This window comes from Entelurus aequoreus, linkage group LG16 (assembly GCF_033978785.1).
Source record: "Entelurus aequoreus isolate RoL-2023_Sb linkage group LG16, RoL_Eaeq_v1.1, whole genome shotgun sequence".
NCBI classification, from domain to species: Eukaryota; Metazoa; Chordata; class Actinopteri; order Syngnathiformes; family Syngnathidae; genus Entelurus; species Entelurus aequoreus.
Window position 1 is genome coordinate 11,543,375 of NC_084746.1, and position 27,968 is coordinate 11,571,342.

At 38.5% G+C, this 27,968-nt stretch overlaps 1 protein-coding gene across 1 annotated transcript in view; it reads right to left on the reverse strand.

The window, feature by feature from the left end:
* Positions 1-236: 236 nt before the first annotated feature.
* LOC133631447 (cyclic AMP-responsive element-binding protein 3-like protein 3-B) overlaps positions 237-27,968 on the reverse strand; it is a 35,317-nt gene continuing 7,585 nt past the window's right edge. Inside the window, exons 2-10 of the mRNA XM_062023647.1 lie at positions 27,765-27,863; positions 23,653-23,917; positions 21,577-21,707; positions 19,127-19,231; positions 17,266-17,372; positions 6,243-6,311; positions 1,054-1,138; positions 747-840; positions 237-675 (exon numbers count right to left, since the gene is read on the reverse strand). Of these exons, the coding sequence (XP_061879631.1) occupies positions 521-675; positions 747-840; positions 1,054-1,138; positions 6,243-6,311; positions 17,266-17,372; positions 19,127-19,231; positions 21,577-21,707; positions 23,653-23,917; positions 27,765-27,863 (1,110 nt within the window). The 3' untranslated portion in view covers positions 237-520. The remainder of the gene's footprint in view (positions 676-746; positions 841-1,053; positions 1,139-6,242; positions 6,312-17,265; positions 17,373-19,126; positions 19,232-21,576; positions 21,708-23,652; positions 23,918-27,764; positions 27,864-27,968) is intronic.

The window sequence follows — 27,968 nt, forward strand, 5'->3', positions numbered from 1 at the left end:
AATAGTGTGAGAGTCCAGTCCATAGTGGATCTAACATAATAGTGAGAGTCCAGTCCATAGTGGATCTAACATAATAGTGTGAGAGTCCAGTCCATAGTGGATCTAACATAATAGTGAGAGTCCAGTCCATAGTGGATCTAACATAATAGTGAGAGTCCAGTCCATAGTGGATCTAACATATAAGTGAGAGTCCAGTCCATAGTGGATCTAACATGTAAGTGAGAGTCCAGTCCATAGTGGATCCAACATAATTGTGATAGTCCAGTCCATAGTGGATCTAACATAATCGTGAGAGTCCAGTCCATAGTGGGGCCAGCAGGAGATCATCTCAAGTGGAGATGATATAGATAATAATCTGCATGTGTGGCCTCTGTGAAGTGGCAGTCTGTGTTTGTGGGTTCTGAGAACCGCTTCATGCGCCCTCGGTCTGTGTCCGCAGTGACAAAAGGCCCCATAAAAGCAATCAGGCAGCTCCTTCCAAGCCTTTGCTGTGTCTCTCCACTTGGGGGGTTCGCCGACATCAGCGGTCGCCGGCCCGACTGTGAGCGTCCGCGTAGGGATGTTGTTTCAGGAGACTCTCCATTAGACTACAGAGAGTCCCTGAGAGCCAGGAGAGAGGAGGAGCGGACGCGACCGCTTTCGCCCGGTCGAGCGAGTGCAGGGAACGTGATGGCACTGAGGGGGCGAGAGCAGGCGGTGTTATTTTTAGACGTGTTTGTGGAGAGGAGTGGTGCGTGTGTACTCACCCCAGGTCGCGGTGTACTCTCCTGGGCTGGCTTGGCTGTAGGGATCAGGCTTCATGTTTGAAGAAATGATGAGCGAGAAAGAGAGGAGCAAAACCTGCACAGAATATAAACAGCGGGGGATGAAAGGCAATTATTCGGCCCGGCATATTGATCCTTCCACGCAACAACACCCGGTCTCCGGTGCTATCAAACATTTATCTTGATTAAGATCAACAGTGGAACGTAGTCAATGGTTTTTTTTAACCCGGTGCATTTATTATTTCGATGTTGCCAATAATAATAATAATAATAGTGCTGTCTCACTCACCAGGAGGCAGGTTCCTCTCTGTGTGGGTTTGTTGGAGCTGGTGGGGAGCATTGTATGGAGCTGGCTCAGATGTTCCAACAGGGCACTGGCGAGCAAAGAAACAACACTGTGACACCTCTGGATTGTTGGTAGTCTTCGCAAACACGTCTTTAGTAGGGATGTCCGATAATGGCTTTTTTGCCGATATCGGATATTCCGATATTGTCCAACTCTTAATGACCGATTCTGATATCAACCGATACCGATATATACAGTGGTGGAATTAACACATTATTATGCCTAGTTCTGTTGTGATGCCCCGCTGGATGCATTAAACCAGTGGTCCCCAACCTTTTTGTAGCTGCGGACTGGTCAACGCTTGAAAATGTGTCCCACGGACCGGGGATTTTTATTTGTATTTATTTTTTTGTCATAAAGAAATACAATCATGTGTGCTTACGGACTGTATCCCTGCAGACTGTATTGATCTATACCAGGGGTCACCAACCTTTTTGAAACCAAGAGCTACTTCTTGGGTACTGATTAATGCGAAGGGCTACCAGTTTGATACACACTTAAATAAATTGCCAGAAATAGCCAATTTGCTCAATTTACCTTTAACTCTGTTATTATTAATAATTAATTATATTTACACTTAATTGAACGGTTTAAAAGAGGAGAAAACACGAAAAAAATGACAATTAAATTTTGAAACATAGTTTATCTTCAATTTCGACTCTTTAAAATTCAAAATTCAACCGAAAAAAAGAAGAGAAAAACTAGCAAATTCGAATCTTTTTGAAAAAATAAAAAAAATAATTTATGGAACATGATTAGTAATTTTTCCTGATTAAGATTAATTTTAGAATTTTGATGACATGTTAGGTTAAAATCCAATCTGCACTTTGTTAGAATATATAACAAATTGGACCAAGCTATATTTCTAACAAAGACAAATCATTATTTCTTCTAGATTTTCCAGAACAAAAATTTTAAAATAAATTCAAAAGACTTTGAAATAAGATTTAAATTTGATTCTACAGATTTTGTAGATTTGCCAGAATATTTTTTTTGAATTTTAATCATAAGTTTGAAGAAATATTTCACAAATATTCTTCGTCGAAAAAACAGAAGCTAAAATGAAGAATTAAATTAAAATGTATTTATTATTCTTTACAATAAAAACAATAATTTTACTTGAACATTGATTTAAATTGTCAGGAAAGAAGAGGAAGGAATTTAAAAGGTAAAAAGGTATATATGTTTAAAAATCCTCAAATCATTTTTAAGGTTGTATTTTTTCTCTAAAATTGTCTTTCTGAAAGTTATAAGAAGCAAAGTAAAAAAATTATGAATTTATTTGAACAAGTGAAGACCAAGTCTTTAAAATATTTTCTTGGATTTTCAAATTCTATTTGAGTTTTGTCTCTCTTAGAATTAAAAATGTCGAGCAAAGCGAGACCAGCTTGCTAGTAAATAAATAAAATTAAAAAAATAGAGGCAGCTCACTGGTAAGTGCTGCTATTTGAACTATTTTTAGAACAGGCCAGCGGGCTACTCATCTGGTCCTTACGGGCTACCAGGTGCCCGCGGGCACCGCGTTGGTGACCCCTGATCTATACTGATATATAATGTATATATTGTGTTTTTTATGTTGATTTAATTAAAAAATTTAAAAAAATAATAATAATCATTTCTTGTGCGGCCTGGTACCAATCGGTCCACGGACCGGTACCGGGCCGCGGACCGGTGGTTGGGGACCACTGCATTAAACAATGTAACTTTACCATGAATTGATTAACGTGGACCCCGACTTAAACAAGTGGAAAAACGTATTGGGGTGTTACCATTTAGTGGTCAATTGTACGGAATATGTACTGGACTGTGCAATCTACTAATACAAGTTTCAATCAATCAATAAAAAAACAAGGTTTTCCAAAATAAGAGAACAACTTCAACTCCAGTTATGGAAAAAAGTGCCAACATGGCACTGTCATATTTATTATTGTAGTCACAAAGTGCATTATTTTTTTTAGCATGCCTCAAAACAGCATCTTGGAATTTGGGACATGCTCTCCCTGAGATAATCCTGATACCCACTACAACTATGGGAAATACTATACTTTGACTTTCACAAAGTGCATTATTTTTTTTATTTTTTTAAACATGCCTCAAAACAACAGCTACAAAAACAATGAAGGCACACAGCTTCAGTCCAGAGTATACTAGAGCAGTGGTTCTCAAATGGGGGTACGCGTACCCCTGGGGGTACTTGAAGGTATGCCAAGGGGTACGTGAGATTTTTTTAAAAATGTCTGTCAAAAACAACTGTGAAAAGAAATGCAACAATGCAATATTCAATGTTGACAGCTGGATTTTTTGTGGACATGTTCCATAAATATTGATGTTAAAGATGTCTTTTTTTGTGAAGAAATGTTTAGAATTAAGTTCATGAATCCAGATGGATCTCTACTACAATCCTCAAAGAGGGCACTTTAAGTTGATGATTACTTCTATGTGTTATTTATAATTGAATCACTTGTTTATTTTTCAACAAGTTTTTACTTATGTTTATATCTTTTTTTCCAAATAGTTCAAGAAAAACCACAACAAATGAGCAATATTTTGCACTGTTATACAATTTAATAAATCAGAAACTGATGACATAGTGCTGTATTTTACTTCTTTATCTCTTTTTTTCAACCAAAAATGCTTTGCTCTGATTAGGGGGTACTTGAATTAAACAAATGTTCACAGGAGGTACATCACTGAAAAAAGGTTGAGAACCACTGTACTAGAGCATACTTGCCAACCTTGAGACCTCCAAATTCGGGAGATGGGGGGCGGGGCGGCGGGGTAGAGGTGTGTGAGGGGGGGGGGGGGGTTAGTGCTGCAAGGGGTTCTGGGTATTTGTTCTGTTGTGTTTATGTTGTGTTACGGTGCGGATGTTCTCCCGAAATGTGTTTGTCATTCTTGTTTGGTGTGGGTTCACAGTGTGGCGCATATTTGTAACAGTGTTAAAGTTGTTTATACGGCCAACCAAGTTTGAAGAGCCGGCAGGCCGATCTGATTGTTACGTATCTGCCGCCAACTTGTGGACAAAGTGAGAAAATGAGGTCCATGATTTATTTTATTTTTTATTTCCCCCCCCCCCCCTCTTTCAAGCAAAGCACAGCATTCACTTATATGACCCAATCCAAGCACGGTTTCCCTTTCATGGCGCAAGCTGGAGCCAAACACAGAAAGTCAACACACGTTGTCACACATACCACAAACATGCACACTGAACTTTGGGGATTTTTTTTTTTTTTTTAAATGTCCAAGCACTGTACATAATTCAGAATTACACCCTTTTTAAGTCACTACATTGCATGTTGGGATAAACGCTCTCTCCATGTTTGGCGCATTTTAGCTGCTTGATATTTCTGATTGATTAAAAAAACTTTGAGGTCGTCACAAAAGTAAACAAGGTAGGAGTCGAACTTTTACATACTCTTACTATCCATCCATTTTCTACCGCTTGTCCCTTTTGGGGTCACGGGGGGTGCTGGAGCCTATGTCAGCAGCATTCAAGCGGAAAGCGGGGTACACCCTGGACAAGTCGCCACCTCATCACAGACTCTTACTATTCAATAATAATTAATTAAACATCATTTATATATATATATATATATATATATATATATATATATATATATATATACACATACATACATACATACATGTGTGTGTGTGTGTGTGTATATATATATATATATATATATATATATATATATATATATATATATATATATATATATATATATATATATATATATATATATATATATATATATATATATACATATGTGTGTATATATACATACATATATACATACATATGTGTGTATATATACATACATATATACATACATATGTGTGTATACATACATACATATGTGTGTATATATACATACATGTGTGTATATGTACACATATATATATATACATATGTATGTATATATATACACACACATGTGTGTATATATACATGCGTATGTATGTATGTATATATACGTATGTATGTATATATGTGTATATATACACACACATGTGTGTATATATACATACGTATGTATGTATATATGTGTGTATATATACACACGTGTGTGTATATATATACATACATGTGTATGTATATATACACATATGTGTGTGTATATACATATATACATACATATGTATGTATATATACACGTGTGTATATATCCATACGTATGTATGTATATATACGTATGTATGTATATATGTGTATATATACACACACATGTGTGTGTGTATATATACATACGTATGTATGTATATATGTGTGTATATATACACACGTGTGTGTATATATACACATTTATACATACATTTGTATGTATATATACACATGTGTGTGTATATACATATGTATGTATGTATGTATGTATATATACACATGTGTGTGTATATATACATACATATGTATGTATATATGTATATACACACATATGTATGGGTTTGGTGGTAGCGGGGGTGTCCCGGAAGAGTTAGTACTGCAAGGGGTTCTGGGTATTTGTTCTGTTGTGTTTATGTTGTGTTACGGTGCGGATGTTCTCCCGAAACGTGTTTGTCATTCTTGTTTGGTGTGGGTTCACAGTGTGGCGCATATTTGTAACAGTGTTAAAGTTGTTTATACGTCCACCCTCAGTGTGACCTGTATGGCTGTTGACCAAGTATGCCTTGCATTCACTGGGCCGGCACGGTGTTTTGTATGGAGGAAAAGCGGACGTGACGACAGGTTGTAGAGGACGCTAAAGGCAGTGCCTTTAAGGCACGCCCCCAATAATGTTGTCCGGGTGGAAATCGGGAGGATAATTGCCCCATGAGATTTTCGGGAGGGGTACTGAAATTCGGGAATCTCCCGGGAAAATCGGGAGGTTGAAACCGATACCGATAATTTCCGATATTACATTTTAAAGCATTTATTCATTTCTACTTTTTACTGTACAGAAGACTTGTCATTGGCAAGATGACCCACAGACATCCAACAAAACAAGTCATGCCGATCGACAAAATCCTCCTAATAATGTAGAGACATGAACTTCTGTGTTGATTGGGATCAAACATGGCCGTCATGTTGACGTTAGTCTCGGTTGAGGTAGGAGCTCTCATGGCGTCATGGCCTTGGTAATACGTGTTCTTACTTGTTTGTCTCCTCCAGTTGCTGGATCTTTCTCTGCAGCTGGAGGTTGTGAGCGCTGCATGCAGACATTCTGGGGAAGAAGTGGAGATCCAATGAGGGAAAAGGGTATGATGAAAGATATCATGACTATTGCAGACCTGGTCCAAAATAGTAAGTAAGTAAGTAAGTCAATTTTATTTATAAAGCGCTTTTCACAGATAAAATGACAAAAGCGCTGTACAAAACATAGGTGAAGTAAGACAATATCAACAACATCATAAAAAGGATACAATTAATTAAAAATGGTAGTTAAAAGGTGCATTAACTAAAAGCTTTACTAAAAAGAGAAGTTTCCAAATGTTAAATGTGTCAACACAGTCAAGATCACGGAGGGACTGGTGCCAGTAGTTCAGTATAGCTCGGTTGGTAGAGTGGCCGTGCCAGCAACTTGAGGGTTCCCCGCTTCTCAATTTACCCAGGTCTTAATACGCACTAATTTGTGGACGCTGTCTGCTCTGCGTTTCCCGTGAGTGCTTTGCTGGGTTTCAGCAGTTTTGTTTTGTTTTCTTCCTAGTCTGACCAGGCACAGCACTTCTCGTTGCTCTTGCGTTTTTGTTTGTTTATCAATAAATACCCCTTTTTACCCAGGTCTGTAATACGCACTAATTTGTGGACGCTGTCTGCTCTGCGTTTCCCGTGAGTGCTTTGCTGGGTTTCAGCAGTTTTGTTTTATTTTCTTCCTAGTCTGACCGGGCACAGTACTTCTTGTTGCTCTCGCGTTTTTGTTCGTTTATCAATAAATAAACCTTTTTACCCAGGTCTGTAATACGCACTAATTTGTGGACGCTGTCTGCTCTGCATTTCCCGTGAGTGCTTTGCTGGGTTTCAGCAGTTTTGTTTTGTTTTCTTCCTAGTCTGACCAGGCACAGCACTTCTCGTTGCTCTCGCGTTTTTGTTCGTTTATCAATAAATAAACCTTTTTACCCAGGTCTGTAATACGCACTAATTTGTGGACGCTGTCTGCTCTGCGTTTCCCGTGAGTGCTTTGCTGGGTTTTTCAGCAGTTTTGTTTTGTTTTATTTTCTTCATAGTCTGACCGGGCACAGCACTTCTCGTTGCTCTCACGTTTTTGTTCGTTTATCAATAAATACCCCTTTTTACCCAGGTCTGTAATACGCACTAATGTGTGGACGCTGTCTGCTCTGCGTTTCCCGTGAGTGCTTTGCTGGGTTTCAGCAGTTTTTTTTAATTTTCTTCCTAGTCTGACCGGGCACAGTACTTCTCGTTGCTCTCGCGTTTTTGTTCGTTTATCAATAAATAAACCTTTTTATCCAGGTCTGTAATACGCACTAATTTGTGGACGCTGTCTGCTCTGCATGTCCCGTGAGTGCTTTGCTGGGTTTCAGCAGTTTTGTTTTGTTTTCTTCCTAGTCTGACCGGGCACAGCACTTCTCGTTGCTCTTGCGTTTTTGTTTGTTTATCAATAAATACCCCTTTTTACCCAGGTCTGTAATACGCACTAATTTGTGGACGCTGTCTGCTCTGCGTTTCCCGTGAGTGCTTTGCTGGGTTTCAGCAGTTTTGTTTTGTTTTATTTTCTTCATAGTCTGACCGGGCACAGCACTTCTCGTTGCTCTCGCGTTTTTGTTCGTTTATCAATAAATACCCCTTTTTACCCAGGTCTGTAATACGCACTAATGTGTGGACGCTGTCTGCTCTGCGTTTCCCGTGAGTGCTTTGCTGGGTTTCAGCATTTTTTTTTAATTTTCTTCCTAGTCTGACCGGGCACAGTACTTCTCGTTGCTCTCGCGTTTTTGTTCGTTTATCAATAAATACACCTTTTTATCCAGGTCTGTAATACGCACTAATTTGTGGACGCTGTCTGCTCTGCATTTCCCGTGAGTGCTTTGCTGGGTTTCAGCAGTTTTGTTTTGTTTTATTTTCTTCATAGTCTGACCGGGCACAGCACTTCTCGTTGCTCTCGCGTTTTTGTTCGTTTATCAATAAATACCCCTTTTTACCTCACGCTCCTACCTCCTTCATCTGCATCCTAAAAATCACAACAACCTCCTGCGTTGAGTTCAAAGGTCTATCTATATGAGAGCTGCTTTATTGTTTTGATGTGTCTGCGGCGTTACACCAGCAGGCTGCTACGGTATAGCAGGGGGCGGTATAGCTCGGTTGGTAGAGCGGCCGTGCCAGGTTCCAGGGTCGACCCCCGCTTCTGCCATCCTAGTCACTGCCGTTGTGTCCTTGGGCAAGACACCTCAACCACCTGCTCCCAGTGCCACCCACACTGCTTTAAATGCAACTTAGATATTGGGTTTCACTATGTAAAGCGCTTTGAGTCACTAGAGAAAAGCGCTATATAAATTTAATTCACTTCACTTCACTTCCAGAGTCTGGGAGCTATAGCCTGGAATGCCAGGTCTCCACGGGTTTTAAAACGGGTTTTTGGGATCTTTAGAAGACCCTGGCCTGAAGACCCTGAAGAGTAGGAGCATAGCAAGTCAGTGATGTACTGCACGCTGCCTCCTGCTGTTTCCCACATCTACAAAGCAATTAGCTACCTGCTGCCACCTACTGATATGGAAGAGTATTACACGGTTACTCTGCCGAGCTTTTTCTCTTTTTTTGGTATTTTCCTGTAGCAGTTTCATGTCTTCCTTTGAGCGATATTTCCCGCATGTACTTTGTTTTAGCAATCAAGAATATTCCAGTTGTTTTTATCCTTCTTTGTGGGGACATTGTCGATTGTCATGTCATGTTCGGGTGTACTTTGTGGACGCCGTCTTTGCTCCGCAGTAAGTCTTTGCTGTCGTCCAGCATTCTGTTTTTGTTTACTTTGTAGCCAGTTCAGTTTTAGTTTGGTTCTGCATAGCCTTCCCTAAACTTCAATGCCTTTTCTTAGGGGCACTCACCTTTTGTTTATTTTTTTTTTAAGCATTAGGTAATAATAATAATAATAATAATAGATTGTATTTGTAAAAGCACTTTACATTGAGCAAACAACCTCAAAGTGCTACAGTGCATTAAAAAAAATAAAAATAAGTAAATAAAAACTACAACAGCCTAATAGCTAGAACTAGCACACATATATCTAAAAAAATAAAGATACCTTTTTACCTGCACCCTGCCTCCCACTGTTTCCGGCATCTACAAAGCAATTAGCTACCTGCTGCCACCTACTGATATGGAAGAGTATTACACGGTTACTCTGCCGAGCTCTAGACAGCACCGACACTCAACAACAACACATCATTTGCAGACTATAATTACTGCTTTGCAAAAAATATTTTTTACCCCAAATGGGTGAAATTAGATCATCTCCAGTGTGCCGCGGCACAGTGGTTGAAAAACACTGTGCTAGACTGTAAAAGAGTTCATATGTTGTTAATATTCAATGTTTTATTGTTCATAGTTAATATTGTAAATCCCACTTTCTTTATTTTCATGTACATTTTGGGTGTCCCATTCATTTTTTTCGATGTTTTTTTTTTTTTAAATTCTATCGGACATTGTGACTTTTGGTATTTGGGTCCCTTTTTTTCAGGAACACTAACACAATATACTGCATAAGACTCATAAATAACAGCAGATTTTTACTGCTAAATGTGTACATATCATTTATATACACATCTTTTCTCTCCATGTGTCAAAAATGAGTCAAAATGTTTGCCCAGCTCTGCTCTATTGTCTCTTCGCTTTTTTCTCCCTTGCCGATATCTTCCCGAGTCTTATCTCACCCCGTTCTTTGGTTCTGATGTTGCCGCCATTGTTTCTCGCCATCACTGCGAGTCACTTTCCATTTTGGCCTTCCGACTGAGACGAGGTCGTGACTGATAACGGCGCCCTGTTATGCTCTGCCAGGGGCGGACTTAATTACCAATAAATGCTGACTCTGCTCAGCAAGGTTCTCAAATCTCACCCATCATGTTCTCACTGGATGATGACATGATTTTCATGTTATTTTAGGTCTCTATGCACTTTAAAGTTGCTCTGATTGGGAGTTGATAAAGACTTGGTTGTCACACTCCTATATTACTCTATGTCAGGGGTCACCAACCTTTTTGAAACCAAGGGCTACTTCTTGGGTACTGATTAATGCGAAGGGCTACCAGTTAGATACACACTTAAATAAATTGCCAGAAGTAGCCAATTTGCTCAATTTACCTTTAACTCTGTTATTATTAATAATTAATGCTATTTATCTTTGTGGAAACACTGATCATCTTAATGATTTCTCACAATAAATATATATAGAAACAGATAAATATCAATATGCAACACTTTATTTTTATATTTTCTCTAAGTGCACATTTTTCAAATTGAACATTTTCAAATGATCACTTCTAAGACAGTCTTGTGAAATCACAATATCCCATTTTAACTAGCTAGCCACTAACATTTTTTAACAAATCATGAATTACTTTGTACCATGTTTGTACAAATAATAACTCATGTAAAATACAAAGGTAAACTCTCAAATTTTTAAATCATGTCACACTTTGAACTGGACACCAAATCTGTTATCTGTTTCTTTGTCAGTTGGTGGGAAGCCTGGCATTGCATGCTGTTAACTAGTGTGTTGTACTCTGGTGTGTAACTTGATACTGCAACTCTGAGTGAGTCTTGCAGATGTGCATCAGTGAGGCGTGTTCTGTGTTTGTTCTTGATGAAGTTCATGTCAGAAAAGGCTGATTCACAAAGATAAGATTTTTCCTCATTGTTTGCGGAACCTTCTTAATCTTTTGGACATATTTTCACAGCAATCTGTCCTTAAGCTTAATTATGATAAATGTAAAATGTTAAGGATCGGAAATCTAAAGGGAACGTCCTTTCGAATGGAATGCAAAGTGCCTGTTTTGTGGACAGATGGACCAGTTAACATACTTGGTGTTGTTGTCCCAGAAAATCTGGAAGATCTAGGCTCAGTAAATTATGATAATCGACTAAGAAAGCTGGACAAAATTATGCAATTATGGAAAGGGAAATCCCTAACCTTGTATGGTAAAATGTCTATTGCCAACTCGTTAATTATTCCTCAATTTATTTATTTGTTTTTGTCATTACCAGCTCCATCACAAAACTTTTTTAAGATTTATGAGCGGAGGGTCTTCGATTTTGTCTGGAACGGCAAACCAGAAAAGATTAAAAGAAAGGTTTTGTACAAAGAGTATGAATATGGGGGCCTGAAACTTCTCAACCTTGAAGCTATGTGTCTGTCTTTAAAAGCATCAATTGTTCCAAAGATGTATTTAAACATTGAGTGGTACACAAATGTCCTGTTGGACAAAAAACATGTACTGTATCAAAAGAAATTGTATCCTTTTTTACAAGTGATCCCCTCCCAGAGAGTCTGCTGGGAAACATGGCGGGGTTCATAAAGGAAACAATCCACTCATAGTGGTGTTTTCAATTTTATGTGCCAGAAAAAAGAGACTATATTTTGCAGCAGATAATATGGATGAACTCTAATATTGTAATAGATGGAAAGCCTTTCTTTTGGAAAAATATGTTTGAAAGAGGAATCATTTTTGTCAATGATATTATCAATGAGAATGGTAAAATCATGAAGTATGATGAATTTAGAGCTATGTATGGTGATGCTTGCTCAAGCTTTTCATTTTATCAACTAACTGGAGTAATTGGGAAAAGATGGAAACAAATAATTAATTATGGAACTACTAAATTATTAGTTTGTAAACCTCTAATAAGAAATTCTAGTTGGCAAAAAGGAACTAAAATAAATAGAAAAAGATATAATTTTTATTTAATAAAGAAATCTTTGAAGGCTGCCTCATACAACACAAATGGAAAATGGGAGGACTTTTTTGACTGCCCGTTGCCATGGGATGCCATATTCAAACTAATCTATAAAACCACTATCGATGTGCAAAATCGTTATTTTCAAATTAAAATTATTTATAATTTCTTACCCACAGGGAAAATGTTAAAATTATGGAATATGACAGAGTCAGATGATTGCCGATTTTGTTGTCAGGAGCCTGAATCCACCCTGCATTTGTTTTGGTATTGTCATATTGTGTCTTTGTTTTGGGTGGAAGTTGAAAAAATGTGTTTAAGGATTGGTTTGTTTATGAAGCTTAATGTGGTTTCTGTTATTTTAGGAAAGTTCATTGACAATCATGATTTAGTCAATTTAATTATAGTACTCGGTAAAATTTTTATTTTTAAGGCCAAAAACAGATATTCACTTAGTATTACTTTCTTTAAAACATTTATTCAGTATTTTCTAACTTTAGAAAGTTACATGGTTGAAAACGATAATGATGCCAAAAAACATTTTAAAAAAGATGAGAAGTCCTCAAAGGCTTATTTTGAAAGTATAATTATGTTTATAGATTGTATGATATCTGTTGTTGTGTTCCCTAATTTGAGTGACCTGGACATAATCTGGACTGTACATAAATGCTTATTTTGAAAATGTAATTTTGTTTATAAATTATATGCAATCTGTTGTGTTCCCTAATTTTGTTCTGTGTACATGAATGAAGGTGTGTGTTGCTGAGTCCGACTTGGACATTATCTGGACTGGGCCTGGTTTAAAAAACCCTTTAAACAAATCTAATTTCATTGACAACCTGGTCTGTTGAAGATAAGGCCCTTTTTTTAAAAATAAAATAAAATAAGATAAATAAATGAAAAACATTTTCTTGGATAAAAAAGAAAGTAAAACAATATAAAAATAATTACATAAAAAATAGTAATTAATGAAAATGTTAGTGGACCAGCAGCCTATACAATCATGTGTGCTTCAGGGACTGTGTCCCTTGCAGATGTGTTGTCTATGTTGTGGGAACCAGAATATTGGTAGCAGAAAGAAATAACCCCTTTTGTGTGAGTGGGTGTGGATGAGTGTGCATGGGGGAGGTTGTTTGGGTTGATGCACTGATTGAAAGTGTATCTTGTGTTTTTTCTATGTAGATTTAATTTTTTTTTTTAATTTTTTTTTAAAAAAAATTTAATTTTAGAACAGGCCCGCGGGCGACTCATCTGGTCCTTACGGGCGACCTGGTGCCCGCGGGCACCGCGTTGGTGACCCCTGCTCTATGTAGTATTTTATATTACTATTAGTGATTCTTTTTTTAATCAGATTAATTACCTGACCTGCGATTCAATTAATCATGTTTAATCACAACCTAAATGCTATTTAAGTTCATTTACATTTTATGGAAGGTGCTTTATGTTGATTCAGCCAAAAGGGGACTGTGGAGAGGGGCGTGGCCTGCGGGCCTGCAGCGAAGCGGGGTGTGCCAGGACCGGCTTCGAGAGCAGCGACAGGTGATTAGATAACCAGGCCTAGGTGGACCATCTAAGCACCTGTCGTCCTGTCGTCCTGGCACACCCCGCTTCGCTGCAGGTGTGCAGCAAGACAGCATAGGTCCACTCCAGGTTAATGATAAATAAGTAACAAACGTGTCCGCATAATGGAACTTACACTGTAATGTTCTTAACGTAAGGAATTATCGTGGCCACTAAAAAAACAATTACCACTCCACCTCGACTTAAAGACAGCATAAGTCCACTCCAGGTTAATGATAAATAAGTAACAAACGTGTCCGCATCATTCAACTTACACTGTAATGTGTGGCTCCATTCCACCATACCTGACTGCCATTACCCATAATACATTGTGTCCAAACCATATTACCGCACAGTTCTTTCCACCATGAATGCAATTAAACAGTTACGTATTTTTCTCTGTATTAAAGCACTATAAAATAGTATGTTATCAAATTGTTCCCACAAGTGTAATAATTACAAATAAAGTGTGCCTTATAATTACTCTAAGCATGCAATTTATACATTTTCGTATTATTTAAATAGAGTAAATAGTCCCTGTGGAGGGGGGCGTGGCCTGCGGGCCTGCAGCGAAGCGGGGTGTGCCAGGACCGACTTCGAGAGCAGCGACAGGTGATTAGATAACCAGGCCCAGGTGGACCATCTACGCACCTGTCGTCCTGGCACACCCCGCTTCGCTGCAGGTCCACAGGCCACGCCCCCCTCCACAAGGACTATTTATTCTATTTAAATAATACGAAAATGTATAAATTGCATGCTTAGAGTAATTATAAGGCACACTTTATTTGTAATTATTACACTTGTGGGAACAATTTGATAACGTACTATTTTATAGTGCTTTAATACAGAGAAAAATATGTAACTGTTTAATCGCATTCATGGCGGAAAGATCTGTGTGGTAATAAGGTTTGGACACAGTGCATTATGGGTAATGGCAGTCAGGTATGGTGGAATGGAGCCACACAGTTTTTTGACCTTGCTCGTACTCTTTCTTGCTGTAACACACTCGCTTTATGTTGCGATACATTTGTTCCCACATCGTTATTGTTTGACGTTTTGGAATGATTAAGTTGACAAGTAAACGACACATAAGACGAAGACGAGCGTCTGGAGGTTTTTTGTTGTTGTTGACGGAGCAAGCGGGAAAGTAGATAGTGTTGTCCCAATACCAATATTTTGGTACCGGTACCAAAATGTGTTTTGATACTTTTTGGTACTTTTCTAAATAAAAGGGACCCACAAAAAATGTCATTATTGACTTTATTTGAACAAAAAAATCTTAGGGTACATGAAACATATGTTTATTATTGTCATTTAGTCCTTAAATAAAATATTTTTGTGATTGAATCTTCATCTAAACGGATTTAGTAGGCCTCGAAATTCAGCCAAAACATGGAGTTTGAAGCCACCATCATGCATGATGTCATGCATGTTTTGCTTATTTTTAGGCTTCTTTTTTTTTTGCGAGACTACCACAAAAGGCCACTTTATTTTAGTTCTATTTGGCTATATCCAGTAACAAACGTGTCCGCATCATTCAACTTACACTGTAATGATCTTAACGTAATGAATTATCGTGACCACGACGTGTCGCCAAAAAAACAAGTACCACTCCACCTCGACGTAAAGACAGCATAAGTTCACTCCAGGGTAATGTTAAATAAGTAACAAACGTGTCCGCATCATTCAACCTACACTGTAATGTTCTTAACGTAATGAATTATCGTGGCCACTAAAAAAACAATTACCACTCCACCTCGACTTAAAGACAGCATAAGTCCACTCCAGGTTAATGATAAATAAGTAACAAACGTGTCCGCATCATTCAACCTACACTGTAATGTTCTTAACGTAATGAATTATCGTGGCCACGACGTGTCGCCAAAAAAAACAATCACCACTCCACCTCGACTTAAAGACAGCATATGTCCACTCCAGGTTAATGATAAATAAGTAACAAACGTGTCCGCATCATTCAACCTACACTGTAATGTTCTTAACGTAATGAATTATCGTGGCCACTAAAAAAACAATTACCACTCCACCTCGACTTACAGACAGTATAAGTCCACTCCAGGTTAATGATAAATAAGTAACAAACGTGTCCGCATCATTCAACTTACACTGTAATGTTCTTAAAGTAATGAATTATCGTGGCCACGACGTGTCGCCAAAAAAACAATTACCACTCCACCTTGACTTAAAGACAGCATAAGTCCACTCCAGGTTAATGATAAATAAGTAACAAACGTGTCCGCATCATTCAACCTACACTGTAATGTTCTTAACGTAATGAATTATCGTGGCCACGACGTGTCGCCAAAAAAAACAATCACCACTCCACCTCGACTTAAAGACAGCATATGTCCACTCCAGGTTAATGATAAATAAGTAACAAACGTGTCCGCATCATTCAACTTACACTGTAATGTTCTTAACGTAATTAATTTTCGTGGCCACGACGTGTCGCCAAAAAAACAATTACCACTCCACCTTGACTTAAAGACAGCATAAGTCCACTCCAGGTTAAGGATAAGTAACAAACGTGTCCGCATCATTCAACTTACACTGTAATGTTCTTAAAGTAATGAATTATCGTGGCCACGACGTGTCGCCAAAAAAACAATTACCACTCCACCTCGACTTAAAGACAGCGTAAGTCCACTCCAGGTTAATGATAAATAAGTAACAAACGTGTCCGCATCGTTCAACTTACACTGTAATGTTCTTAACGTAATGAATTATCGTGGCCAGTACGTGTCGCCAAAGAAACATTACCACTCCACCTCGACTTAAAGACAGCATAAGTCCACTCCAGGTTAATGATAAATAAGTAACAAACGTGTCCGCATCATGGAACTTACACTGTAATGTTCTTAACGTAAGGAACTATCGTGGCCACTAAAAAAACAATTACCACTCCACCTCGACTTAGAGACAGCATAAGTCCACTCCAGGTTAATGATAAATAAGTAACAAACGTGTCCGCATCATGGAACTTACACTGTAATGTTCTTAACGTAAGGAATTATCGTGGCCACTAAAAAAACAATTACCACTCCACCTCAACTTAAAGACAGCATAAGTCCACTCCAGGTTAATGATAAATAAGTAACAAACGTGTCCGCATCATGGAACTTACACTGTAATGTTCTTAACGTAAGGAACTATCGTGGCCACTAAAAAAACAATTACCACTCCACCTCAACTTAAAGACAGCATAAGTCCACTCCAGGTTAATGATAAATAAGTTAGTGTTTTTCATTGTTCTCTGTATGAGTCGTTTCACTTGATCGAGCTTTTTCTAACATTCCACTCTACAAAATAAGAGTATGTACGGTTTGTGTCTATCAAAACAATATCGGTTTTGGCTCATTCTCAAGGCTCCAATATCGGTATTGTATAGCGAGTGAAAAAGTTGCATTAGGGCGCCCCCTAGTGGTGTTTAGGGTTACAAATAGGATCATAAAATGAGGATCATACAATATTAAGGCAATGTTGCACCTTAATTTACTGCCTTAATAAAAACTGTGTTGATCAATTATTTATTGATAGATTTGAACATTGTTTATTTAGTCAAATGCTTCCTTTGTGGCTCTCAAATGCTCCTTCTGACTTATTTTCGCATGGAGTTAGTCCGAGTGGACCGACTGACTGCAGCACAATCAAGTTCTCAAGGGTCAAAGTGCACGTTTCTACGACGAGGTGTGGCTCCTTACCGTTCCTCCAGACTGTCCACGTATTCCCTCTTCTTCTTGCGGCTCTCCTGAGCCGAGCGCTTGTTGCGGATTTTACGCCGGATCTTCTTCAGGACGCGCTCTTCCAGCTGGTGGCGGAGAAGGAAGACGCGGGAAGAACAATTTAGGAGATGGAAGTGTGTGTGTGTGTGTGTGTGTGTGTGTGTGTGTGTGTGTGTGTGTGTGTGTGTGTGTGTGTGTGTGTGTGTGTGTGTGTGTGTGTGTGTGTGTGTGTGTGTGTGTGTGTGTGTGTGTGTGTGTGTGTGGTCTTGTATTTCTACCCTTCTTGAGACATGAACAAGGAAAAGTATCTTCCATATGAGGAGGTGTGAACCAGTTAGGACATAAATCCAGAAAAACATTGCATCTAATAGAGAATGTCTCATTAGCACCCCTGCTGGTGACATCTATCAAAATGAGGGTGGTCCCAAAAAGGAGGGATTTTTCAATTTGACTGTGTGTCACTTTTAAAAGTGCTCCCCCTCTGGTCAACATATGAAATAACAAGTGTGTGTAAGAAATTTAAATGCGCCCCCCTCTCGTCAACATATGAAATAACAAGTATGTGTAAGAAATTGAAATGCGCCCCCTCTGGTTAACATATGAAATAACAAGTGTGTGTAAACATTTTAAGTGCTTCCCCTCTGGTCAACATATGAAATAACAAGTGTGTGTAAGAAATTGAAATGCACCCCCTCTGGCCAACATATGAAATAACAAATGTGTGTAAGACTTTTAAATGTGCCCCCTCTCGTCAACATATGAAATAACAAGTGTGTGTAAGAAATTGAAATGCGCCCCCTCTGGCCAACATATGAAATAAGTGTGTGTAAGACTTTTAAATGTGCCCCCTCTCGTCAACATATGAAATAACAAGTGTGTGTAAGAAATTTTAATGCGCCCCCTCTGGTCAACATATGAAATAACAAGTGTGTGTAAGAAATTGAAATGCGCCCCCCTCTGGTTAACATATGAAATAACAAGTGTGTGTAAGAAATTGAAATGCGCCCCCTCTGGCCAATATATGAAACAACAAGTGTGTGTAAGACTTTTAAATGTGCCCCCTCTCGTCAACATATGAAATAACAAGTGTGTGTAAGAAATTTTAATGTGCCCCCTCTGGTCAACATATGAAATAACAAGTGTGTGTAAGAAATTGAAATGCGCCCCCTCTGGTTAACATATGAAATAACAAGTATATGTTAGAAATTGAAATGTGCCCCCTCTGGTTAACATATGAAATAACAAGTGTGTGTAAGAAATTGAAGTGCTCCCCCTCTGGTTGACATATGAAATAACAAGTGTGTGTAAAAATTTGAAGTGCTCCCCCTCTAGCCAATATATATAAGTGTGTGTAAGAAATTGAAATGCGCCCCCTCTGGTCAACATGAAATAACAAGTGTGTGTAAAAAATTGAAATGCGCCCCCCTCTGGTTAACATATGAAATAATAAGTATATGTAAGAAATTGAAATGCGCCCCTTCTGGTCAACATTTGAAATAACAAGTGTGTGTAAAAATTTAAATGTGCCCCCTCTCGTCAACATATGTAATAACATGTGTGTGTAAGAAATTGAAATGCGCCCCCTCTGGTTAACATATGAAATAACAAGTGTGTGTAAGAAATTGAAATACGCCTCCTCTGGTTAACATACGAAATAACATGTATATGTAAGAAGGTAACAAATACTTTTGTGTGTGTGTGTGTGTGTGTGTGTGTGTGTGTGTGTGTTCTGGCAATGCTTACTTAATGGGGACATCACTCTGTTTACACAGTCACCTTTAGGGGACCTCTAACAGTATGGGGACAAAAAAACGTGTGTGTGTGTGTGTGTGTAGTTCACCTTAGACAGAGGCAGCCGGCTGGGCAAGTTGATGCCTTCCTTTGTCAGAAGTTTCTTCTCATCCTCATTGAGCACGAGTTCCTGCAGTGCATGCTGGGGAATGATCTGTGCCATTGAAATGGAATGATGACATATTTATTTCATCATGAAAACATTCTGGGGAATGATTCATATTTACAAAAGACGCGCCGTGCTTGCATGAGAGCGAATTGAACTCTTTGACACCAAGTCTTCCTCCACCCGCGTGTGGAGGCGGAGCCACAGCGGACTGACGTGAAGGTGGAAACATGATTCCTGTCACCGTCCTACACCAGGGCTTGGACTTTATTCCTGTTTTGTAGCACGCCTGTCCTTGGCGCTTTTGTTTTGCTAGTATTTCTTGTTTGGTCCATGTGTTTTTCTGTCTACACACTGTGTCTGCTTGTAAGTACTCCATGTGTGTGCGCTGCCGAACATGCTCCTTTGTAGTAGCAATGTCATGCCCATTAAAAAAACGAAGGAAACAAATATGGGGAAGCGGTACTTTTCAAACAGAGTTTAGTACCGTTTTTGATTCATTAGTACCGCGGTACTATACTAGTACCGGTATACTTTACAACCGTAGTCCAAACTCACACAGTCCTTCTTATAACTTTGGGTTGATTAACAACAACTGAGCTACGTAGTTAGCGCTTTCATTTTGAGGATTTTGTCAGCATTGTTTCACAGCCAGTCTTTAATTGTGATGAGACCGAAAAAGATGCTTTAATTACAACGAAGGAGAGGGCACTATTGGGTAGAGTTGTCCCAAAACTAATATTTTGGTACCGGTACCAACATGTATTTCGATACTTTTCAAAATAAAGGGGACCACAAGAACATTTCATTATTGGCTTTATTTGAACAAAAAAATCAACAAAAAATTAAACTTATGTTTATTATTGCAAATTAGTCCTTAAATAAAATAGTGAACATACTAGACAACTTGTCTTTTAGTAGTAAGTAAACAAACAAAGACTTCTAATTAGTCTGCAGTAACATATTGTGTCATTTATACACCTATTATTTTGTACACATTATGAGGGACAAACTGTAAAAATTGATTATTAATATCTGCTTATTTTCTGTTTCAACATGTTCTATCCACACTTCTGTTAAAATGTAATAATCACTTATTCTTCTCTTCTTTGATACTTGACATTAGTTTTGGATGATACCACACATTCAGGTAACGATCCGATACCAAGTATTTACAGGATCATACATTGGTCATCTTCAAAGTCCTCATGTGTCCAGGGACGTACTTACTGACTTTATAAACATAATATAAATTTTAAGAAAAAGAAAAAAGATGTTATGATATTGAAAACTATCGATGTAATCATAGTAGTATCGACTCGATACGCTCTTGTACTTGGTATCATTACAGTGGATGTCAAGTGTAGATCCACCCATGGCATTTGTTTACATTATGATGCCAGTGAGCTATTGTATTCCTTGTCCTCCAGTGATAATGATACTTGTAAGAAACTTACTTTATTTGTTGCCATGTAGGCCAGTATTAGTGATTTAGAAGTAGCTTAAACACTGCCGACTGCAGATGGATGTTAGCCGCTATCTCGCTAGCCATGCCTGCGCAGTGGGCTAGTGGTTAGAGTGTCCGCCCTGAGATCAGTAGGTCGTGAGTTCAAACCCCGGCCGAGTCATACCAAAGACTATAAAAATGGGACTCATTACCTCCCTGCTTGGCACTCAGCATCAAGGGTTGGAATTGGGGGTTAAATCACCAAAAATGATTCCCGGGCGTGGCCACCGCTGCTCACTGCTCCCCTCACCTCACAGGGGGTGATAAAGGGTGATGGGTCAAATGCAGAGGACAATTTCGCCACACCTAATGTGTGTGTGTGTGACAATCATCGGAACTTTAACTTTGCTTGCAGTGTTTATATCCGTCCATCCATTTTGCTACCGCTTGTCCCTTTTGGGGTGGCGGGGTACACCCTGGACAAATCGCCACCTCATCACTGGGCTATAGTTTCACCTTTACTTTTTAGGCCAAAATGCGTCCGTTGTCCCTTTTTTGTCTACACACTGTGCCTGCTTGTAAGTACTCTGTGTGCGTGCGCTGCCGAACATGCTCCTCTTGTGGAGCATTTATGTGACGGTGTGTCGTCATGTCCGTTAAAAAACAAAAAAACATACCGGTATTATTCACAGGCAGTATAGTACAGTTTTTAATTCATTAGTACCGCGGTACTTTATTAGTACCGGTATAACGTACAACCCTAGTACTGGGGCACAAGCCGATGAAGAACCAATTATTTGTGTTTCCATTGTTTCTTACGGGGAACTTTTCTTCACCATACGAACGTTTTCACCACTTCTTCTAATTCCCAAAGTGTGTGTGGGGAATGGCCCCGTGGATGTTGCATGACGTGAAGAATATACAGTAAGAATGCTTCCTTGCTTACCTTCTGTCCCAGGTTGGACAAGAGTAAGTCCTTGACTGTGACGGTCTGACTGGACGACCCTGCACCAGTCTGACCGGAGGAGCGGTAGTACGCCATACCCAGCTGCTCATGGAGGCCGCCGGACTCCCAGCCTGCAAACATGGACGCCGGAAGTAAGTAAGTAAGCCTTCAGCATAAATGTTCTGCTGTGAACCTTGAAAAGCGGAACCTTTTGGGTCCTGATGCTTTTAGACCAGAGCTCCCCCTAGTGGTACACCAAAGAATCACTTGATTAAAGTACAGTGTTTTATTTTCCCTAAATTTAAACAGTGTTGCTGTTCAAACTGTTATAGTGGCCAACATTTTAAATATACTTCTTACTTAAAACCTGTGCCCCGTTTTTAATGAATACTTACGCCTACTACACTACTGTATTTAATGTTGTCATTATGGTGGTACTTAATGAATACTTAGGTCTACTACACTACTGTATTTAATGTTGTCATTATGTGGTACTTAATGAATACTTAAGCCTACTACACTACTGTATTTAATGTTGTCATTATGGTGGTACTTAATGAATACTTAGGTCTACTACACTACTGTATTTAATGTTGTCATTATGGTGGTACTTAATGAATACTTAGGTCTACTACACTACTGTATTTAATGTTGTCATTATGGTGGTACTTAATGAATACTTAGGTCTACTACACTACTGTATTTAATGTTGTCATTATGGTGGTACTTAATGAATACTTAGGTCTACTACACTACTGTATTTAATGTTGTCATTATGGTGGTACTTAATGAATACTTAGGTCTACTACACTACTGTATTTAATGTTGTCACTATGGTGGTACTTAATGAATACTTAGGCCTACTACACTACTGTATTTAATGTTGTCATTATGGTGGTACTTAATGAATACTTAGGCCTACTACACTACTGTATTTAATGTTGTCATTATGGTGGTACTTAATGAATACTTAGGTCTACTACACTACTGTATTTAATGTTGTCATTATGGTGGTACTTAATGAATACTTAGGTCTACTACACTACTGTATTTAATGATGTCATTATGGTGGTACTTAATGAATACTTAGGTCTACTACACTACTGTATTTAATGTTGTCATTATGGTGGTACTTAATGAATACTTAGGTCTACTACACTACTGTATTGTACTGTACCTTTTTCTGTAGTTTAGCTACTTTTTTAACTAGTAGCTTTTCCTGTAGTTTGGCTACTTTTTGAACGAGTACCTTTTCCTGTAGTTTAGCTACTTTTTTGAACGAGTACCTTTTCCTGTAGTTTAGCTACTTTTTTAACGAGTACCTTTTCCTGTAGTTTAGCTACTTTTTGAACGAGTACCTTTTCCTGTACTTTAGCTACTTTTTGAACGAGTACCTTTTCCTGTACTTTAGCTACTTTTTGAACGAGTACCTTTTCCTGTAGTTTAGCTACTTTTTTTAACGAGTACCTTTTCCTATCGTTTAGCTACTTTTTTTAACGAGTACCTTTTCCTGTCGTTTAGCTACTTTTTTAACGAGTACATTTTCCTGTCGTTTAGTTACTTTTAGAGGAATGTAGCGAGGTAACTTACATCAAAGCTACAAGCTACGAAGAGAGAAAAAAATATGGAGAACATCCATTATTATCGCTATCACTTTTACCATCATATTTGTACATATCCTACTTGCTGATGTTGCTCTATTGTTGTTGTTGTTGTTGTTGTTTTGGCAGTTAGTTGTTTTTTTTTTGGTAACGTGGTTAATGTAACTCAGGTGTTACTGTAGCTTGTCATTTGTTGAACTTCTTTAGTTCTACTAGTGGTGTTCCTCAGGGCTCCATTTTAGGTCCCCTCTTTATCACCCCCTCTTTATCACCATTTGGGCTATTCCACTTGTGCGAGACTCACATTTTTGCAGGAGATTCTTAAAAACATGATCGTGCTATCAGCCTCATCTTTTTTTGCAGACGGTCCCTAAAAACATCAGAGCCCTCCTGTAACTCCGATAACAATCCTACTTCCCCATCATTTTCACGTTGCATCATCACCCCAGGGTAAAAAAAAAAAAAGTAGTCCTACCCAGATCAATGGCAACATCAGACGCGGTCCTGTTTTCACGCTTGCAAGGTGGAAGCTGCGGGGGAGCGAGTGACTGCGCGTGTCCCTCCCAGGCTGCGAAGGCGGCGGACGTCGGGGGGCTGCGGGCCGGGGGGTCCTCGCACGTCTCGCTGTCAGGCGTGCAGGGGGACCACAGGGGGGAGGTCCGTGCTGAGGAGGACTCGCTCCCAGCCAGCAGGGCGTCCAAAAAGTCATCTGTGTCTTTTTCCTCCGGGCTCGGAGTCTGCTGAGGAGTTTTTGAAAGGCGGTGGTAAGACAACCATCACAACGTAACGTGTAGCAGTGAAGTGAATCATATTTATATAGCGCTTTTTCTCTAGGATAAGATAGGACTTTATTGTCATTGCACAAGTACAACAAAACTATGTTTTCAGCACAAACCCGTTCAAGATGAGACCAAAAAAACAGTACCGGGTTACAGAACAGGAACACTGATGGGTCGCCAAAGGCGCCCCGTAAAAGATAAGTAAAAGGTCAAAAGCTAGGGAAGAAGATGAGTAAAAAATACAATCTATACTGGGCTCCTAAGGGGGCCTAGTCTGGAGTGGGAAAAAAACCTCCATGCAATGCACACATAAACACGTTACATTTAACCACGACAAACTCGCAACAGAGGGGCGGGGAGTTGGGGCCCTGGAGGTCGACTGCTGCTATGAAGCGCTGCCAGCCGACCATCACCCCGAGGGGAAACAAGCGGGGGTGAAGGCGTGGGTTGGAGGGGGTGTGACTAGTGACTCAAAGCGCTTTTACATAGTGAAACCCGATATCTAAGTTGCATTTAAACCAGTGTGGGTGGCACTGGGAGCAGGTGGGTGAAGTGTCTTGCCCCAAGGACACAACGGCAGGAGGTTGTTGTGATTTTTTCTAATTTATTCAAACTAAAAAAAATTAAAATGCACTTAATTTACAGTTTGTGTGTTTTTAAATTTTGCTATTTTTAATAAATTAGCGAGATTTAAAAAATAATACCTTTTCAAATTGTCATTATGGGGTATTTACTGTATATATGTAGAATTTTGATGACAAAAATGAATGTATTCCATATTGAAATAAGACTAACGTAACAAAATGTGGAAAAAGTGAAGCGCGTTGAATACTTACCGGATGCTCTGTATGTCTTATATCTTATTATGTCGACTATATTGGATTAAACAAGTGTAAAGGTGACTAAAATGTGTTATTTCATGTCCAAAGGGCTCTCATAATGTTAAAACATAATTTGAAGGTTGTAAACTTTTTTTATGCTCTATGAAAATATTTGATTTATAAATAAGAATTCCTACTTCGTGGAAATTCTTACCACGCTCAGGCTCAGAACCAATTAATTAACAGGGATAAACGAGAGACCTCTGTAACACTGGTAACAACTATTTGCTTTGTCACCTAAAAATAACACAAAAGCTAAGATAACAAAGTATTTTTTAAATAATTTAGCATACTTCATTTACAAAATGTATCAACGTTTAAAAAGTAATGTAACACAAAGCAATAATACTACAAATACAGATAGACTTTTATTAAAAACAATAATACCTGTACATTTTAGCAAAAACCCTGACTGGGATTTGAACCTTTCTCATTTCTAGCCATGAAGCTATCCAACATTCTCCATGAATAAGTCCTTAAAAGGGATTTTTAGGATGCAGATGAAGGAGGTAGGAGTGTGAGGTAAAAAAAAAGGGGTATTTATTGATAAACGAACAAAAAACGCGAGAGCGACGAGAAGTGCTGTGAAGAAAATAAAACAAAACAAAACTGCTGAAAACCCAGCAAAGCCCTCACAGGAAATGTAGAGCAGACAGCGTCCACAAATTAGTGCGCATTACAAACCTGGTCAAATTGAGGCCCGGGGGCCACATGCGGCCCCGTTGAGCTTTTTAATCTGGCCAGCCGGACATTCCCAAATCATTTTTTTAGATGTTTAAGATGTAAAGTGTAGCTGCCATTATGATGTGCAGTCATGTTTTCTAATGACCGTAAGCCTTCAACTATACTAAGTCTTTCTATGTTTGGAATCTGCACTTATGCATGATATACTACTTATGGTAATGTAATTAATTACTATGGTAATCTAATTAGTTGACTATGGTCATCTAATTAGTTACTATGTTAATCTTATTAATTACTATAGTAATTTAATTAGTTACTATGGTCATCTGAGTAGTTACTATGGTAACCTAATTAGTTACTATGGTCATCTAAGTAGTTACTATGGTCATCTGAGTAGTTACTATGGTAATCTAATGAGTTACAATGGTGGCGGTATAGCTCGGTTGGTAGAGCGGCCGTGCCAGCAACTTGAGGGTTGCAGGTTCGATCCCCGCTTCCGCCATCCTAGTCACTGCCGTTGTGTCCTTGGGCAAGACACTTTACCCACCTGCTCCCAGTGCCACCCACACTGGTTTGAATGTAACTTAGATATTGGGTTTCACTATGTAAAGCGCTTTGAGTCACTTGAGAAAAAGCGCTATATAAATGTAATTCACTTCACTTCACTACAATGCTCATCTGAGTAGTTACCATGGTAATCTAATTAGTTACTATGGTAATCTAATTAGTTACTATCGTCATCTGAGTAGTTACTATGGTAATCGAATTAGTTACTATGGTCATCTAAGTAGTTACTATGGTCATCTGAGTAGTAGCAACCTAGTTAGTTACTATGTTGTCAATATTCAGTGTTTTATCCTTCATAGTTAATATTGTAAATCCCACATCCTTTATTTTCATGTACATTGTGGGCGTCTCAGTCGGTAAAAAAATTAAAAACCATTCCGTTTTTAGCATTCAAGAACACATTATTGTGAAGTCTTGTATAAGTGTTCCTCAAAATTGATATCCAATATTTTGGTACCGGTACCAAAATGTATTTTGATACTTTTCGGTACTTTTTGATACTTTTCTAGATAAAGGGATCTACACAAAATGCCATTATTGGCTTTAGTTTAACAAAAAAATCTTAGTGTACATGAAACATATGTTTATTATTGCAAGTTTGTCCTTAAATAAAATAGTGAACATACCAGACAACTTGTCTTTTAGTAGTAAACAAACAAACTAAGACTCCTAATTAGTCTGCTGACATATGCAGTAACATATTGTGTCACTTATACACTTATTATTTTGTACACATTATTAAGGACATGTGTTAAAAAAATAAATTATTAATCTACTTGTTCATTTACTGTTAATATCTGCTTACTTTCTCTTTCAACATGTTCTATCTACACTTCTGTTAAAATGTAATAATCACTTATTCTTCTCTTCTTTGATACTTTACATTAGTTTTGGATGATACCACACATTTAGGTATCAATCCGATGATACCAAGTAGTTACGGGATCATACATTGGTCATATTCAAAGTCCTCATGTGTCCAGGGACGTATTTACTGACTTTATAAACATAATATACATTTTTTAAAAAGGAAAAAAGATTTTGTGACGACAAAAAATATTGATGTAATCATAGTAGTATCGACTCGATACGCTATTGTACTTGGTATCATTACAGTGGATGTTAGGTGTAGATCCACCCATGGCGTTTGTTTACATTCAGGGTGCTGGCTTGCTGTTAGCGGTGAGCTATTGTATCCTCCTACGGTGTGTAGTGAAGCATGTTTAGCTATTCCTCGTCCTCCAGTGATAATAATACTTGTAAGAAATGTACTTTATTTGTCGCCATGGAGGCCAGGATTAGTGATTTAGAAGACACATTTTTTTCTCTAAATTTGGCCTCTGAGTCAAAACAATTGCCCAGGTCTGGCATATAGAATAGAATAGAATAGAATATATCTTTATTGTAATAGAAATAGTATTGGGTTTAGCATCAAAAAGCTCCTCTATAGTCCAATGACACAATAACAACATCAATGTCTCAACAACCAAGGTAGAAAAAAGGCTCAACCTAAATAGAAACAAATAGAAAACAGGTGAGGGGAAATGCAGCCCCGGGACAGAAGTGAAACAGCAACAAAACCGGAAGAGCCGCCAAAATAAAAGCACAGGACAGGAATTAACACCGGAGAACACTAAGAAAACGCAACATAAGGTGCAACCAGCCTCAGTACTCACGTCGTACATGGTGATGGTCCACGAGGGGTTGCCTTGGCAACTGGGGCTTTCGTCTTTGGCCCTGAACAAAATGTCAAAAAGATCCATCCCACCTTTCACCTGAAACACACACAAGTTTATCTACAGACATGATATCACTGCACTGCACACGCACACACATACTGGTTATCATTTGGAATGGGGAGCAAGTATTTGATCATGACT